The sequence below is a fragment of the Lonchura striata genome, chromosome 30, assembly GCF_050655825.1.
Source record: "Lonchura striata isolate lonStrDom1 chromosome 30, ASM5065582v1, whole genome shotgun sequence".
NCBI lineage: Eukaryota > Metazoa > Chordata > Aves > Passeriformes > Estrildidae > Lonchura > Lonchura striata.
This window is the reverse complement of record NC_140732.1, coordinates 7909359-7926145: the sequence shown is the minus strand read 5'-3', so window position 1 is coordinate 7926145 and position 16787 is coordinate 7909359. Positions and strand designations below refer to the sequence as shown.

The window sequence follows — 16787 nt, the reverse complement described above, 5'->3', positions numbered from 1 at the left end:
TTCCCTCCCAGTCCCTCCCAGTGCCCCCGTGTCCCTCCCCAAACCCCTCAGACCCCCCCAAAGATCCTCAGAGCGCCTCAAACCCCCTCAGAACCCCCTCAGACCCCCCAAAACCCCCCCAGAGCCCCCCAGGACTCCCCCTCAGACCCCCAAAATCCCCCCAGACCCCCCCAAACCCCCCCGGAGCCCCTCAGACCCCCCCAAAATCCCCCCAGACCCCCCAAAACCCCCTCAGAACCCCCTCAGACCCCCCAAAACCCCCCCGGAGCCCCCCAGGACTCCCCCTCAGACCCCCCAAAACCCCCCGGAGCCCCTCAGACCCCCCCAAAATCCCCCCAGACCCCCCCAAACCCCCCCAGAACCCCCTCAGACCCCCCAAAACCCCCCCAGACCCCCCCAAACCCCCCCGGAGCCCCTCAGACCCCCCCAAAATCCCCCCAGGCCCCCCCAAACCCCCCCAGAACCCCCTCAGACCCCCAAAATCCCCCCGGAGCCCCCCAGGACTCCCCCTCAGACCCCCCCAAACCCCCCCGGAGCCCCCCAGGACTCCCCCTCCCCGTCCCTCCCTCCCCCGTGCCCCCTTTGGGTACAAACCGACCACAGACACTGCCAGGACCCCCCCCCACTTTTATTGCCCCCATCGCGGGGACCCCCCAGACCCATCTGACCCCCCCCCCCCACCAGGGAGACCCCCTCCCCAAAATCCCCGTCACCAGGGCGGGGACATGGGCTGGGGGTTCTGCAGGTAGGACATGACCACGGCCGAGATGGAGAGCCTGCGGGGCACAGAGGCAGACGGGGGGTCAGGGACCCCCAAATTGGGCCCGGGACCCCCCGGGACCCCCCGGGACCCCCCGGGACCCCCCCGGGCCCCCCCCGGGACCCCCGGGGCTCACATGAAGCTGCTCATCATCTGCTTGGTGTCCTCGGAGCTGCGCGAGTTGGCGAAGCTGATGAAGGAGCAGTAGACGGCGATCCAGGCGCACCACTTGAGCTGGGGAGACCCCCGGGAGACCCCCGAAATGCCCTGAGACCCCCGTGAGACCCCCGGGAGAGCCCCGGGAGAGCCCCGGGAGACCCCCGAAATGTCCTGAGACCCCTGGGATGGCCCCGTGAGACCCCCGAAATGCCCTGAGACCCCCGGGGTGGCCCCGGGAGACCCCCGGGAGACCCCCGAAATGCCCTGAGACCCCCGGGACGGCCCCGGGAGACCCCTGAAATGTCCTGAGACCCCCGTGAGACCCCCGGGAGAGCCCCGGGAGACCCCCGAAATGTCCTGAGACCCCCGAAATGTCCTGAGACCCCTGGGACAGCCCCATGAGACCCCTGAAATGTCCTGAGACCCCCGAGACACCCCCGAGAGACCCCCAGATTCTGGAACCCATCCCGGTTCCAATCCCGGTTCTCATCCCGGAGCCCATCCCGGTCTGACCCCGGTTCCCCTTCCGGTTCCCATCCCAGTTCTCATCCCGGTTCCCCTCCCGGTTCTCATCCCAGTCTGATCCCGGTCTGATCCCGGTTCCCCTCCCAGTTCCCATCCCGGTTCCCCTCCCGGTTCCTATCCCCGTTCCCATCCCGGTTCCCATCCTGGTCTGATCCCGTTCCCATCCCGGTTCCCATCCCGGTTCCCCTCCCGGTGCCGGTGCCGGTGCCCCGAGGCGCACCTTGAGCATGAGCCCGCACATGCTGAACACCATCCCCAGCAGGTTCATGTAGTCGGGGGTCGGGTCCTCCAGCGCCGGGTTGCTCTCGGTGGCCGGGGGCTTGTACCTGCCGGGACACCGGGGATCCGGGACACCGGGCATTGGGACACCGGGGATCCGGGACACCGGGGATCCCGGGACACTGGGCATTGGGACACCGGGCACCGGGGATCCGGGACACCGGGGATCCCGGGACATTGGGACACCGGGGATCCCGGGACATTGGGACACCGGGCACCGGGGATCCGGCAGGCGGCCCGGGACACCGGGCACCGGGACACCGGGGCACCGGGGCACCAGGGATCCAGGGCACCGGGCACCGGGACACCGGGGCACCGGGGCACCAGGGATCCCGGGACACCGGGGATCCGGCAGGCGGCCCGGGGCACCGGGCACCGGGACACCGGGGCACCAGGGATCCAGGACACCGGGCACCGGGACACCGGGGCACCGGGGCACCAGGGATCCCGGGACACCGGGGATCCGGCAGGCGGCCCGGGGCACCGGGCACCGGGACACCGGGGCACCAGGGATCCAGGACACCGGGCACCGGGGCACCGGGACACCGGGGCTCCCGGGACACCGGGACACGGGGACACCGGGACACCGGGGCACCGGGGCACCGGGACACCGGGGCACCGGGGCACCGGGACACCGGGGCTCCCTGCCCGCCTCTGCCGCTGTCCCCGGTCCCACCTGGCCACTTTGCCGGGTCTCCGCGGGTCCGCCATGGCCCCGCCGCCGCCGCCGCCTCTTCCGCCGCCGCCGCCGGAAGGAGCCCGGGCCCCGGTGCCGCCCCCGGTGGTGCTCGCCGCGGTTCTGCTCCCGGTGCCGGCCCCGGTTCCGGCCCCGGTGCCGCTCCCGGTGCCGCCCCCGGTGGTGCTTGCCGCGGTTCTGCTCCCGGTGCCGCTCCCGGTTCCGCCCCGGTGCCGCCCCGGTGCCTCCCCGGTTCCGCCCCGGTTCCGCCCCGGTTCCGCCCCGGTGCCGCCCCGGTGCCGCCCCGGTGCCGCCATGGCGTTCCCGAAGCCGCGGCCGGCCCGGCCCGAGCTGCCCCGGCAGCGGGTGCAGAGCCTGCAGTGCGGGCAGGGAGCCGTGCGGGCCGCCCGCTTCAACGGTGAGACCGGGAACGACCCGCGGATACCGGGATACCGGGGGAACCGGGGGAACTGGGAAAACCGGGATACCGGGGATACCGGGGGAACCGGGGGAACTGGGGAAACCGGGATATCAGGGGAACCGGGGATACCGGGGATACCGGGGGGAACCGGGGGGAACCGGGCGGGGGAAGAGAGCGGGACACGGGGATGGAGGTCGGGAACCGGGTGGGGAGTGCCGGTGTGGGGGTCCCGGGGATGCCCCCGTGTCCAGGCAGGGGGTCACGGGGATCCCCCGGTGTCACAGTACGGGGCTCCCGGTGATCCCCCGTTCCCCGGCACGGGGCTCCTGGTGATCCCCCGTTCCCCGGTACAGGGCTCCCGGTGATCCCCCGTTCCCCGGCACGGGGCTCCTGGTGATCCCCCGTTCCCCAGTACGGGTGTCCCGGTGATCCCCCCGTGTCACGGGACGGGGGTCCCGGTGATCCCCCATTCCCTGGTACGGGTGTCCCGGTGATATCCCGTTCCCCGGCACGGAGCTCCCGGTGATCCCCCCATTCCCCGGCACAGGGGTCTCGGTGATCCCCTGTTCCCCGGTACGGGGGTCCCGGTGATCCCCCTGTTCCACAGTACGGGTGTCGCGGTGATCCCCCATTCCCCGGCACGGGGCTCCCGGTGATCCCCCGTTCCCCGGTATGGATGTCCCGGTGATCCCCCGTTCCCCGGCACGGGGCTCCCGGTGATCCCCCATTCCATGTTACGGGTGTCCCGGTGATCCCCCGTTCCCCGGTATGGATGTCCCGGTGATCCCCCTGTTCCACAGTACGGGTGTCCCGGTGATCCCCCGTTCCCCGGTATGGATGTCCCGAGGATCCTCTGTTCCCCGGCACGGGGCTCCCGGTGATCACGGCTGCTCCCGGTGATCCCCGTTCCCCGGCACGGCCGCTCCCGGTGATCCCCCGCTCCCGGTGATCACGGCCGCTCCCGGTGATCCCCCGCTCCCGGTGATCCCCCGCTCCCGGTGATCCCCGTTCCCCGGCACGGGGCTCCCGGTGATCCCCGCTCCCGGTGATCCCCTGTTCCCCGGCACGGGGCTCCCGGTGATCCCCTGCTCCCGGTGATCCCCTGTTCCCCGGCACGGGGCTCCCGGTGATCCCCGTTCCCCGGTACAGGGGTCCCGGTGATCACGGGGCTCCCGGTGATCCCCCGCTCCCGGTGATCCCCGTTCCCCGGCACGGGGCTCCCGGTGATCCCCGTTCCCCGGTACAGGGGTCCCGGTGATCACGGGGCTCCCGGTGATCCCCGTTCCCCCGCAGCGGACGGCAATTACTGCCTGACGTGCGGCAGCGACAAGACGCTGAAGCTCTGGAACCCGCACAAGGGCACGGCCCTGCGCACCTACCAAGGCCACGGCTACGAGGTGCTGGACGCCGCGGGGTAAGGCGAGCTCCCGGGGACCCCTCCCCGCCACCGGGAGCCCCCGGTGCCTCACGGGACCCCCGGGCCCCCGCAGCTCCTTCGACAACAGCCAGATCTGCTCCGGCGGCGCCGACAAAGCCGTGGCGCTCTGGGACGTCACCACCGGGCAGGTGGTCCGCAAGTACCGGGGACACGCCGGGGTGAGCGGGGGCTCGGGGTGGGATTGGAGGAGTGGGATTTGGGATTTGGGATTTGGGGTTTGGGGTTTGGGGTTTGGGATTTGGGATTTGGGGTTTGGGGTTTGGGATTTGGGGTTTGGGGTTTGGGATTTGGGGTTTGGGATTTGGGATTTGGGATTTGGGGTTTGGGGTTTGGGATTTGGGATTTGGGGTTTGGGGTTTGGAGTTTGGGGTTTGGGGTTTGGGATTTGGGGTTTGGGGTTTGGGGTTTGGGGTTTGGGGTTTGGGATTTGGGGTTTGGGGTTTGGCGTTTGGGGTTTGGGATTTGGCATTTGGGGTTTGGGATTTGGCATTATTTGGGATCTGGCATTATTTGGGATTTGGCATTATTTGGGATTTGGGATTTGGCATTTGGCATTATTTGGGATTTGGCATTATTTGGCATTTGGCATTATTTGGGATTTGGGATTTGGCATTATTTGGCATTTGGCATTATTTGGGATTTGGCATTATTTGGCATTTGGGATTATTTGGGATTTGGCATTTGGCATTATTTGGGATTTGGCATCATTTGGGATTTGGCATTATTTGGGATTTGGCATTATTTGGGATCTGGCATTATTTGGGATTTGGCATTATTTGGGATCTGGCATTATTTGGGATTTGGCATTTGGGATTTGGGATTTGGCATTATTTGGGATCTGGCATCATTTGGGATTTGGCATTTGGGATTTGGCATTATTTGGGATTTGGCATTATTTGGGATCTGGCATTATTTGGGATTTGGCATTATTTGGGATCTGGCATTATTTGGGATTTGGCATTATTTGGGATTTGGCATTATTTGGGATTTGGGATTATTTGGGATTTGGCATTATTTGGGATCTGGCATTATTTGGGATCTGGCATCATTTGGGATCTGCTCGATTCCCTGCCTCCCGCAGAAGGTGAACTGCGTCCAGTTCAACGAGGAGTCCACCGTCATTGTGTCCGGTGAGGGAGAAGTTTTGGGGGGGCCGCCCTGCGACACCCCAAGACACCCCCGCACCCCTTTGTCCCAGCCTGGTCCCCCCTTTTTCCCTCTGATCCCCCCTTTTTCCCTCTGATCCCCCTTTTTCCCTCTGATCCCCCTTTTTCCACCCTGATCCCCCTGTTCCATCCTGAACCCCGTTTTCCCTTGAACCTCCCATTTTTCCACCCTGATCCTCCCTGAACCCCCCGTTTTCCCCCAAACCCCCGTTTTCCCCTGAACCCCCTGTTTTTCCCCCTGAACCCTCCATTTTCCCCCCAAACCCCCCGTTTTCCTCCTGAACCCCGTTTTTCCCCCTGAACCCCCCATTTTTCCATCCTGATCCCCCCTGAACCCCCTGTTTTTCCACCCTGAACCCCCTGATCATCCCTGAACCCCCCGTTTTCCCCCTGAACCCCCCATTTTCCGCCCTGAACCCCCCGTTTTCCCTCTGAACCCCCCGTTTTCCCCCCGTTTTCCCCCTGAACCCCCCTTTTTCCACCCTGAACCCGTTTTTCCCTCTGAACCCCCCTGAACCCCCGTTTTCCCCCCTGAACCCCCCATTTTCCCTCTGAACCCCCCTGAACCCCCCGTTTCCCCCCTGAACCCCCCGGTTTCCCCCCGTTTCCCCCCTGAACCCCCCGTTTTCCCCCCGTTTCCCCCCTGAACCCCCCGTTTTTCCCTCTGAACCCCCCTGAACCCCCCATTTTCCCCCTGAACCCCTGTTTCCCCCCTGAACCCCCCGTTTCCCCCCTGAACCCCCCGTTTTCCCCCCGTTTTCCCCCTGAACCCCCCGTTTTCCCCCGTTTTCCCCCTGAACCCCCGTTTCCCCCCTGAACCCCCCGTTTTCCCCCGTTTTCCCCCCGTTTTTCCCTCATTTTCCCCCTGAACCCCCCGTTTTTTCCCCTGAACCCCCCGTTTTCCCCCCATTTTCCCCCTGAACCCCCGTTTTCCCCCTGAACCCCCCATTTTTCCCCCATTTTCCCCCTGAACCCCCCGTTTTCCCCCTGAACCCCCCATTTTTCCCCCATTTTCCCCCTGAACCCCCCATTTTCCCCCTGAACCCCCCATTTTTCCCCCGTTTCCCCCCCGAACCCCCGTTTCCCCCCAGGCTCCATCGACTCCTCGGTGCGCTGCTGGGACTGCCGCTCCCGCCGCCCCGACCCCGTGCAGGTGCTGGACGAGGCCAAGGACGGCATCTCCAGCGTGAAGCTCTCAGCCCACGAGATCCTGACGGGGTGAGCCCGAGCCCCCCAGCACCAGGGGGCTCCCCAAATTTCGGGGGGGACACCCCCTAAACCTGTCTCCCCATCTCCCCGCAGCTCGGTGGACGGGCGGGTCCGGCGTTACGACCTCCGCGCGGGGCAGCTCTGCTCCGACTACCTGGGCAGTGAGTGGGGATTGAGGGGGGGACTCCCCAAAACTTGTGGGGGGCTCGGTGGGACCCCCCAAACTCCCCCCGGTGTGCCCCCAGGCCCCGTCACCAGCGTGTGCTTCAGCAAGGACGGGCAGTGCGTGCTGGCCGCCAGCCTGGACTCCACGCTGCGGCTGCTGGACAAGGACACCGGGGAGCTGCTGGGCGAGTACGGGACCCCCAAAAAATCCCAAAAAAATCCCAAAAAAAACCCCAAAAAATCCCCAAAATATCCCCAAAAAAACCCCAAAAAATCCCCAAAAAATCCCCAAAAAATCCCCAGATCCCCGCGCTCTGGGGGGGCTTTGGGGCTGCTGGGCGAGTACGGGACCCCCAAAAAATCCCCAAAATATTCCCAAAAAAACCCCAAAAAAATCCCCAAAAAATCCCCAAAAATCCCCAAAAAATCCCCAAAAAATCCCCAGATCCCCGCGCTCTGGGGGGGGTTGGGGCTGCTGGGCGAGTACGGGACCCCCAAACCCCCAAAAAATCCCCAAAAAATCCCCAAAAAATCCCCAAAAAATCCCCAAAAAATCCCCAAAAAAACCCCAAAAAAATCCCCAAAAAATCCCCGACTCCCTGCGCTCTGGGGGTGTTTTGGAGCTGCTGGGCGAGTACGGGACCCCCAAACCCCCAAACCCCCAGATCCCCGCGCTCTGGGGGGTTTTGGGGCTGCTGGGTGAGTACGGGACCCCCAAACCCCCAGATCCCCGCGCTCGGGGGGGTTTTGGGGCTGCTGGGCGAGTACGGGACCCCCAAACCCCCAAAAAATCCCCAAAAAATCCCCAAAAAATCCCCAAAAAATCCCCAAAAAATCCCCGACTCCCTGCGCTCTGGGGGGGTTTTGGAGCTGCTGGGTGAGTACGGGACCCCCAGACCCCCAAACCCCCAGATCCCCGCGCTCTGGGGGGTTTTGGGGCTGCTGGGCGAGTACGGGACCCCCAGATCCCCAGATCCCCGCGCTCTGGGGGGTTTTGGGGCTGCTGGGCGAGTACGGGACCCCCAAACCCCCAGATCCCCGCGCTCTGGGGGGTTTTGGGGCTGCTGGGTGAGTACGGGACCCCCAAACCCCCAGATCCCCGCACTCTGGGGGGGTTTTGGGGCTGCTGGGCGAGTACGGGACCCCCAAACCCCCAGATCCCCGCACTCTGGGGGGGTTTGGAGCTGCTGGGTGAGTACGGGACCCCCAAACCCCCAGATCCCCGCACTCTGGGGGGGTTTGGAGCTGCTGGGTGAGTACGGGACCCCCAAACCCCCAGATCCCCGCGCTCGGGGGGGGTTTGGAGCTGCTGGGTGAGTACAGGACCCCCAAACCCCCAAACCCCCAAACCCCCAGATCCCCACGCTCTGGGGGGTTTTGGAGCTGCTGGGTGAGTACGGGACCCCCAGACCCCCAAACCCCCAGATCCCCACGCTCTGGGGGGTTTTGGGGCTGCTGGGTGAGTACGGGACCCCCAGACCCCCAAACCCCCAGATCCCCACGCTCTGGGGGGTTTTGGGGCTGCTGGGTGAGTACGGGACCCCCAGATCCCCAGATCCCCGTGCTCTGGGGGGGCTTAGGGGCTGCTGGGCGAGTACGGGACCCCCAAACCCCCAGATCCCCGCGCTCTGGGGGGTTTTGGGGCTGCTGGGTGAGTACGGGACCCCCAGACCCCCAAACCCCCAGATCCCCACGCTCTGGGGGGGTTTTGGAGCTGCTGGGTGAGTACGGGACCCCCAAACCCCCAGACCCCCAGATCCCCGCGCTCTGGGGGGTTTTGGGGCTGCCGGGCGAGTACAGGACCCCCAGACCCCCAGATCCCCACGCTCTGGGGGTGTTTTGGGGCTGCTGGGCGAGTACGGGACCCCCAGACCCCCAAACCCCCAGATCCCCGCGCTCTGGGGGGGTTTTGGGGCTGCTGGGCGAGTACGGGACCCCCAGATCCCCAGATCCCCGCGCTCTGGGGGGTTTTGGGGACCCCCACCCCCAGCTCAGCGACGTCCCCCGCGCCCAGGTACACGGGCCACCGCAGCACCGCGTACAGGCTGGACTGCGTCCTCAACGAGCTGGACACGCACGTGGGCTGCGCCTCCGAGGACGGCCGCGTTTACTTCTGGGACCTGCTGGAGGTGAGGGAGGGTCCCGGGCCGGGGGTCCCGGGCTGGGCCGGGGTCCCGGGCCCGGCCCCGACGCTGCGCTGTCCCCGCAGGGCTCGCTGGCGCTCAGCCTGCCCGTGGGCCGCGCCGTGGTGCAGTCGCTGGCCTTCCACCCGCGCCTGCCCTGCGTGCTGGCGGCCACGCAGGGCCGGGTGACGCTGTGGCGAGAGGAGAGCTTCCAGCCCGACGGGGACCCCGAGCCCTGAGGGACCTTCCTCCTGCTCCGGCTGCTTTCCCATATTTCCATGTGCTTTCCCACATTCCCCATATTTTTTTTCCCATATTTTCCATGGTTTTTCCCATATTTTCCATGTTTTTTTTCCCATATTTTCCGTGGTTTTATCCCCTATTTTCCATGTTTTTTCCCATAATTTCTATGGTTTTTTCCCATATTTTCCATGGTTTTATCCCATATTTTCCATGTTTTTCCCCATATTTCCCATATTTTTTTCGGATATTTTCCATGGTTTTTCCCATATTTTCCATGTTTTTTTCCCATATTTTCCGTGGTTTTATCCCATATTTTCCATGGTTTTTTCCCATATTTTTTTCCATATTTTTCATGTTTTTTTCCCACATTTTCCATGTTTTTTCCCATATTTTCCATGGTTTTATCCCATATTTTTTCCCATATTTTCCATGATTTTTTCCCATATTTTCTATATTTTTTTCCCATATTTTCCATGTTTTTTCCCATATTTTCCATGTTTTTTTCCCATATTTTCTATATTTTTTTCCCATATTTTCCATGTTTTTTTCCCATATTTTCTATATTTTTTTCCATATTTTCCATGGTTTTTCCCATATTTTCCATGTTTTTTTCCCATATTTTCCATGTTTTTTTCCCATATTTTCCGTGGTTTTATCCCATATTTTCCATGTTTTTTCCCATAATTTCTATGTTTTTTTCCCATATTTTCCATGGTTTTATCCCATATTTTCCATGTTTTTCCCCATATTTTTTCCCATATTTTCCATGCGTTTCCCCATATTTTCCAGGTTTTTTCCCCATATGTTCCATGGTTTTTTCCCATATTTTTTTCCATATTTTCCATGATTTTTTCCCATATTTTCTGTATTTTTTTCCCATATTTTCCCTATTTTTTTTCCCATATTTTCCATGGTTTTTCCCATATTTCCCATATTTTTTTCCCATATTCTCCATGGTTTTTCCCATATTTTCCATGTTTTTTTTCCCATATTTTCCGTGGTTTTATCCCCTATTTTCCATGTTTTTTCCCATAATTTCTATGTTTTTTTCCCATATTTTCCATGGTTTTATCCCATATTTTCCATGTTTTTCCCCATATTTCCCATATTTTTTTCGGATATTTTCCATGTTTTTTCCCATATTTTCCATGTTTTTTTCCCATATTTTCCATATTTTTTCCCGTATTTTCCATGTTTTTTCCCATATTTTTTTCCATATTTTTCATGTTTTTTTCCCACATTTTCCATGTTTTTTCCCATATTTTCCATGGTTTTATCCCATATTTTTTCCCATATTTTCCATGATTTTTTCCCATATTTTCTATATTTTTTTCCCATATTTTCCATGTTTTTTCCCATATTTTCCATGTTTTTTTCCCATATTTTCTATATTTTTTTCCCATATTTTCCATGTTTTTTTCCCATATTTTCTATATTTTTTTCCATATTTTCCATGGTTTTTCCCATATTTTCCATGTTTTTTTCCCATATTTTCCATGTTTTTTCCCCATATTTTCCGTGGTTTTATCCCCTATTTTCCATGTTTTTTCCCATAATTTCTATGTTTTTTTCCCATATTTTCCATGGTTTTATCCCATATTTTCCATGTTTTTCCCCATATTTCCCATATTTTTTTCGGATATTTTCCATGGTTTTTCCCATATTTTCCATGTTTTTTTCCCATATTTTCCGTGGTTTTATCCCATATTTTCCATGGTTTTTTCCCATATTTTTTTCCATATTTTTCATGTTTTTTTCCCACATTTTCCATGTTTTTTCCCATATTTTCCATGGTTTTATCCCATATTTTTTCCCATATTTTCCATGATTTTTTCCCATATTTTCTATATTTTTTTCCCATATTTTCCATGTTTTTTCCCATATTTTCCATGTTTTTTTCCCATATTTTCTATATTTGTTTCCCATATTTTCCATGTTTTTTTCCCATATTTTCTATATTTTTTTCCATATTTTCCATGGTTTTTCCCATATTTTCCATGTTTTTTTCCCATATTTTCCATGTTTTTTTCCCATATTTTCCGTGGTTTTATCCCCTATTTTCCATGTTTTTTCCCATAATTTCTATGTTTTTTTCCCATATTTTCCATGGTTTTATCCCATATTTTCCATGTTTTTCCCCATATATTCCATATTTTTTCCCATATTTTCCATGCGTTTCCCCATATTTTCCAGGTTTTTTCCCCATATGTTCCATGGTTTTTTCCCATATTTTTTTCCATATTTTCCATGATTTTTTCCCATATTTTCTGTATTTTTTTCCCATATTTTCCCTATTTTTTTTCCCATATTTTCCATGGTTTTTCCCATATTTCCCATATTTTTTTCCCATATTTTCCATGGTTTTTCCCATATTTTCCATGTTTTTTTCCCATATTTTCCGTAGTTTTATCCCCTATTTTCCATGTTTTTTCCCATAATTTCTATGGTTTTTTCCCATATTTTCCATGGTTTTATCCCATATTTTCCATGTTTTTCCCCATATTTCCCATATTTTTTTCGGATATTTTCCATGGTTTTTCCCATATTTTCCATGTTTTTTTCCCATATTTTCCGTGGTTTTATCCCATATTTTCCATGTTTTTTTCCCATATTTTTTTCCATATTTTTCATGTTTTTTTCCCACATTTTCCATGTTTTTTCCCATATTTTCCATGGTTTTATCCCATATTTTTTCCCATATTTTCCATGATTTTTTCCCATATTTTCTATATTTTTTTCCCATATTTTCCATGTTTTTTTCCCATATTTTCTATATTTTTTTCCCATATTTTCCATGATTTTTTCCCATATTTTCTATATTTTTTTTCCCTATTTTCCATGTTTTTTTCCCATATTTTCCATATTTTTTCCTGTATTTTCCATGTTTTTTCCCATATTTTCCATGGTTGTCCCCCATATTTTCCATGTTTTTTTCCCATATTTTCCATGTTTTTTCCCATATTTTCCATGGTTGTCCCCCCTATTTTCCATGTTTTTTTCCCATATTTTCCATGTTTTTTCCCATATTTTCCATGTTTTTTTCCCCATATTTTCCCTGTTTTTTTTCCTCATATTTTCCATCGTTTTTCCCCATATTTTCCATGTTTTTCCCACATTTTCCACATTTTTTTGTATTTCCCGTTTTTTCCCTTGTTTTCCCTCAGTGCCGGAGGCGGCACAAGGAATAAATCCGTCCATGGACAAACCCGGCCCTGCTTTATTGGCAGCTCCAATAAATAAACACAAACGTGGCGGGGAGGGGGCTGCGAAGGGGGGACAGCGGGTGAGGGGGCGCAGGGCTGGGGGTCCCCCCAAATGGGGGTCCCCCCAAATGGGGGTCCCCCCACCGTGCCCCTGCGGAGGCGTGGGGGGCTCAGCACACCCAAAGCTCAGCCTGGGGGGTCCCTCAGGCCTCGGGGGTCTCCAGGATTTGGGGGTCTCTCATGCTTTGGGGGTCTCTCATGCTTTGGGGGTCTCCAGGCCTTGGGGGTCCCTCAGGCCTCAGGGGTCCCTCAGTTCTTGGGGGTCTCTAGGCTTTGGGGGTCCATCATTCCTCGGGGGTCCCTCAGTTCTTGGGGGTCCCTCAGGACTCAGAGGTCCCTAGGCCTCAGGGGTCCCTCAAGTCTTGGGGGTCCCTCAGGTCTTGGGGGTCCCCAGGCTTTGGGGGTCCATCATTCCTTGGGGGTCCCTCAGTTCTTGGGGGTCCCTCAGACCTTGGGGGTCCCTCAGGCTTTGGGGGTCCCTCAGGACTCAGAGGTCCCCAGGCCTCAGGGGTCCCTCAAGTCTTGGGGGTCCCTCAGGTCTTGGGGGTCCCCAGGCTTTGGGGGTCCCTCAGGCCTCGGGGGTCCCGCAGTTCTTGGGGATCTCTCAGACCTTGGGGGTCCCCAGGCTTTGAGGGTCCCTCAAGTCTTGGGGGTCCCTCACGCCTCGGGGGTCCCCCACGCCTTGGGGGTCCCCCAGTTCTTGGGGGTCCCTCACGCCTCGGGGGTCCCCCAGTTCTTGAGGGTCCCCAGGCTTTGGGGGTCCCTCACGCCTCGGGGGTCCCCCAGTTCTTGAGGGTCCCCAGGCTCTGGGGGTCCCTCACGCCTCGGGGGTCCCCCAGTTCTTGAGGGTCCCCAGGCTTTGGGGGTCCCTCACGCCTCGGGGGTCGCCGCTGGCCCCCCGAAAGCGTCGGCGCTCCGCGCGAACGTCTCGGCCACGAGCAGCGGGAACACGAGCGAGGCGTCGGCATAGACCTGAGCGAGAGCAGCGGGGTGACGGGAGGGGAAGAAAAACCCCCCAAAATCCCCCCAAATCCCCCCAAAATCGCCCCCCACCTTGACGGGCGTGGCGTCCACGCGGATCTTGCCCCAGGACACGGCCTCGTCCGGCCGCGCGCCCGAGTCGGAGCCGTCGAACTCTTGCGCCGTGTTGACGTAGACGGAGAAATCGGCGCCGTTCCTCTGCGCACACCCGGGGTGAGACCCCCGGCCCCGCCTCGGGGGTCCCCAAAAACCCCCTCCCCGTCGATGGGGGGGTCCCCCACTCTCACCATGAGGTTGGCGTTGGCGATGTGGTGCTTGACCAGACCCCCGCCCAGGATGATCATGCCGGTTTTGCGGGCGAAGATGGCCTGGGTGTTGATGAGGCGCAGGTCTGCGGGTCGACGAGGTTTTGGTGTTGGGGGGTTCAGGGAGCCCCTCAGGGCACCCCAAAATCCGGTGGGGCGCCCCACTTACCCTCCACGATGTCCAGCACGAGCCCCGGGCGTTTGTAGGAGTGGAAGAAGATCATGTCGCCCAGGGAGCCGTCGGTGAGCGCCGGGCTCAGCACCGGGATGTTGTTCTGCCAAAGGGGGGGGGACGCGGTGACAATCGGTGACACCCCCCCAGTGCCCCCCAGATGTCACCCCAAAAGTGTCCCCCCCACCCCCCGGTACCTTCTGGGCCCAGTAGCAGATGGAGTCGGGGTTGTTGATCTCCTTGCCCAGCCGGGCGATCATCCGGGACGGCGTCCACCGCACGCCCTGCGGGGACCCGGCTCAGCAGGGACCCCCAAAATCCCACCCTGAGTGTCCAGGGACCCCCAAAATCCTACCCCAGATATTCAAGAACCCCCAAAATCCCACCCCGGGTGTCCAGGGACCCCCAAAATCCCACCCCAGGTATCCAGGAAACCCCAAAATCCCACCCCGGGTGTCCAGGGAACCCCAAAATCCCACCCCAGGTGTCCAGGAAACCCCAAAATCCCACCCCAGATATTCAGGGACCCCCAAAACTCCACCCCAGGTGTCCAGGGAACCCCAAAATCCCACCCCAGGTGTCCAGGAAACCCCAAAATCCCACCCCAGATATTCAGGGACCCCCAAAATCCCACCCCGGGTGTCCAGGAAACACCAAAATCCCACCCCAGATATTCAGGGACCCCCAAAATCCCACCCCAGGTATTCAGGGAGCCCCAAAATCCCACCCCAGATATTCAGGGACCCCCAAAATCCAACCCCAGGTGTCCAGGGACCCCCTAAAATCCCACGCTAAGTGTCTGGGGACCCCCAAAATCCCACCCCGGGTGTCCAGGGAACCCCAAAATCCCACCCCAGGTGTCCAGGGACCCCCTAAAATCCCACGCTAAGTGTCCAGGGATCCCCTAAACCCCACCCTAGGTGTCCAGGGACCCCCAAAATCCCCCCCCAGCTATCCAGGGACCCCCTAAAGCCCGTTCCCAGCACTGTGGGGTCCCGATTTGGGGGGTCCCCCACCCCTCACCTGCGTGTCCTGCTCGTCCACCATCGTCTCCAGGATGGGCATCAGCCAGTCCTCGAACTTGCAGTAGTTATCGTTGGGCACCAGCAGGTTCCCGATCCTGAGGGAGCCCGAGGCCACCCCGAGGTGACCCTGAGGCGTCCCCGGGGTGTCCCCAAGGGGGTCCCAGCCCCCCACGCCCACCCCCAGGACCTGTTGATGCCGTTGTGCCGCAGGTCCCGGCCCCGCAGCTGGAAGTCCCCGATGTAGGTGGGCGCCAGGCACTTGATCAGGTCCTCCTCCACCCCCCCGGCCGTGGTCACCAGCACGTCCACCTGGCCAGGGAGGGGGTCAGCACCTGGGGGACACCTGGGGACACCCACCTGACCCGCCCCAGGACCTCACAGAGGCACCAGAGACACCCCCAGGACTTCACAGGGACACCAGGGACACCCCCCAGAACCTCACAGGGATGCCAGGGATCCCCCTAACCATCCCAGAACCTCACAGGGACCCCCCTGACCTCCCCTGGAACATCACAGGGACACCAGGGACATCCCTGGAACCTCACAGGGACACCCCTGACCATCCCAGAACCTCACAGGGACCCCCTGACCCCTCCTGGAACCTCACAGGGACCCCAGGGACTTCCCTGTCCCTTGTCCCTGTCCCCATGTCCCCACCCTGTCCCTGTCCCCACACTGTCCCCAGGCTGTCCCTGTCCCTGTCCCTGTCCCCAGGCTGTCCCCTGTCCCTGTCCCCAGGCTGTCACCATGCCGTGCTGCACCAGGTAGCGGATGCTCTCCCTGTCCCCATGTCCCCATGCTGTCCCCTGTCCCTGTCCCCATGCTGTCCCCTGTCCCCAGGCTGTCCCCAGGCTGTTCCCTGTCCCTGTCCCCAGGCTGTCACCACGCCGTGCTGCACCAGGTAGCGGATGCTCTCCCTGTCCCCATGTCCCCAGGCTGTCCCTGTCCCTGTCCCCAGGCTGTCCCCTGTCCCCATGTTGTCCCCTGTCCCCATGCTGTCCCCTGTCCCCAGGCTGTCCCCACACTGTCCCCAGGCTGTCACCATGCCGTGCTGCACCAGGTAGCGGATGCTCTCCCTGTCCCCATGTCCCCAGGCTGTCCCCTGTCCCCTGTCCCTGTCCCCATGTCCCCATGCTGTCCCCTGTCCCTGTCCCCATGCTGTCCCCTGTCCCCAGGCTGTCCCCAGGCTGTCACCATGCCGTGCTGCACCAGGTAGCGGATGCTCTCCCTGTCCCTGTCCCCATGTCCCCAGGCTGTCCCCGTCCCTGTCCCTGTCCCCAGGCTGTCCCCTGTCCCCATGCTCTCCCTGTCCCCTGTCCCCAGGCTGTCCCCAGGCTGTCCCCAGGCTGTCCCCAGGCTGTCACCATGCCGTGCTGCACCAGGTAGCGGATGCTCTCCCTGACGCCGGAGCTGACCAGGTTCGAGGTGAAGCCCAGGAAGATGGTGCAGCCCGAGGGCGGCCGCGGCCCGGCCATGGCCGCTCGCTCCCGCTGCTCCGCGCTCAGCGGCTCCAGCTTGGCCGCGATCTGCGGGAAGGAAGCCCCGGGAAGCTCGCGCCGAGCCCGGATCCCCGTCCCGGTACCACCGCGCCCCCATCTCCCGCACCATCCGCTCGATCTCCGCCACCGCCTGCGCGAAGCTCGTGGCCTGGAAGCCGGTGGTGCGGAAGGAGCGGAGCAGCGCCGCGTGGTCCGCGCCTCCCGAGAAGTCGTAGCCGCGCACCGGGAGAGCCTCGGCCGGGAGAGCCCCGCTGGGCCGCAGCACGGCCCGGAGCGCCTCTCCCGGCGCCTCTCCCGGTGCCTCTCCCGGTGCCGCCATGGCTCGGCCGGGCCCGCTCAGGGCGCCGCCATCTTGGGCCACGCCTCCCCCCCGTGCCG

The 16787-nt window shown here is 59.5% G+C and overlaps 3 protein-coding genes across 3 annotated transcripts; 1 reads left to right on the top strand and 2 right to left on the bottom strand.

Moving 5' to 3' along the window:
- Positions 1 to 613: 613 nt before the first annotated feature.
- Positions 614 to 2467, bottom strand: WDR83OS (WD repeat domain 83 opposite strand). The gene is made up of 4 exons (XM_077787747.2): positions 2400 to 2467; positions 1665 to 1770; positions 897 to 994; positions 614 to 776 (listed from the first exon to the last, which is right to left on the bottom strand). Exons 1-4 carry the CDS (start codon positions 2432 to 2434, stop codon positions 710 to 712), a joined length of 306 nt encoding a protein of 101 aa, XP_077643873.1. The 5' UTR covers positions 2435 to 2467; the 3' UTR covers positions 614 to 709.
- On the top strand, positions 2433 to 12373 carry WDR83 (WD repeat domain 83). The gene is made up of 9 exons (XM_077787742.2): positions 2433 to 2817; positions 4114 to 4234; positions 4311 to 4416; positions 5340 to 5388; positions 6516 to 6642; positions 6727 to 6794; positions 6879 to 6987; positions 8813 to 8927; positions 9008 to 12373. Exons 1-9 carry the CDS (start codon positions 2433 to 2435, stop codon positions 9158 to 9160), a joined length of 1233 nt encoding a protein of 410 aa, XP_077643868.2. The 3' UTR covers positions 9161 to 12373.
- On the bottom strand, positions 12360 to 16770 carry DHPS (deoxyhypusine synthase). The gene is made up of 9 exons (XM_021549609.3): positions 16516 to 16770; positions 16275 to 16436; positions 15098 to 15219; positions 14909 to 15005; positions 14083 to 14169; positions 13883 to 13988; positions 13696 to 13799; positions 13481 to 13606; positions 12360 to 13399 (listed from the first exon to the last, which is right to left on the bottom strand). The coding sequence occupies exons 1-9, from the start codon at positions 16726 to 16728 to the stop codon at positions 13298 to 13300; spliced, it is 1119 nt and encodes a 372-aa protein (XP_021405284.1). The 5' UTR covers positions 16729 to 16770; the 3' UTR covers positions 12360 to 13297.
- Positions 16771 to 16787: the final 17 nt, after the last annotated feature.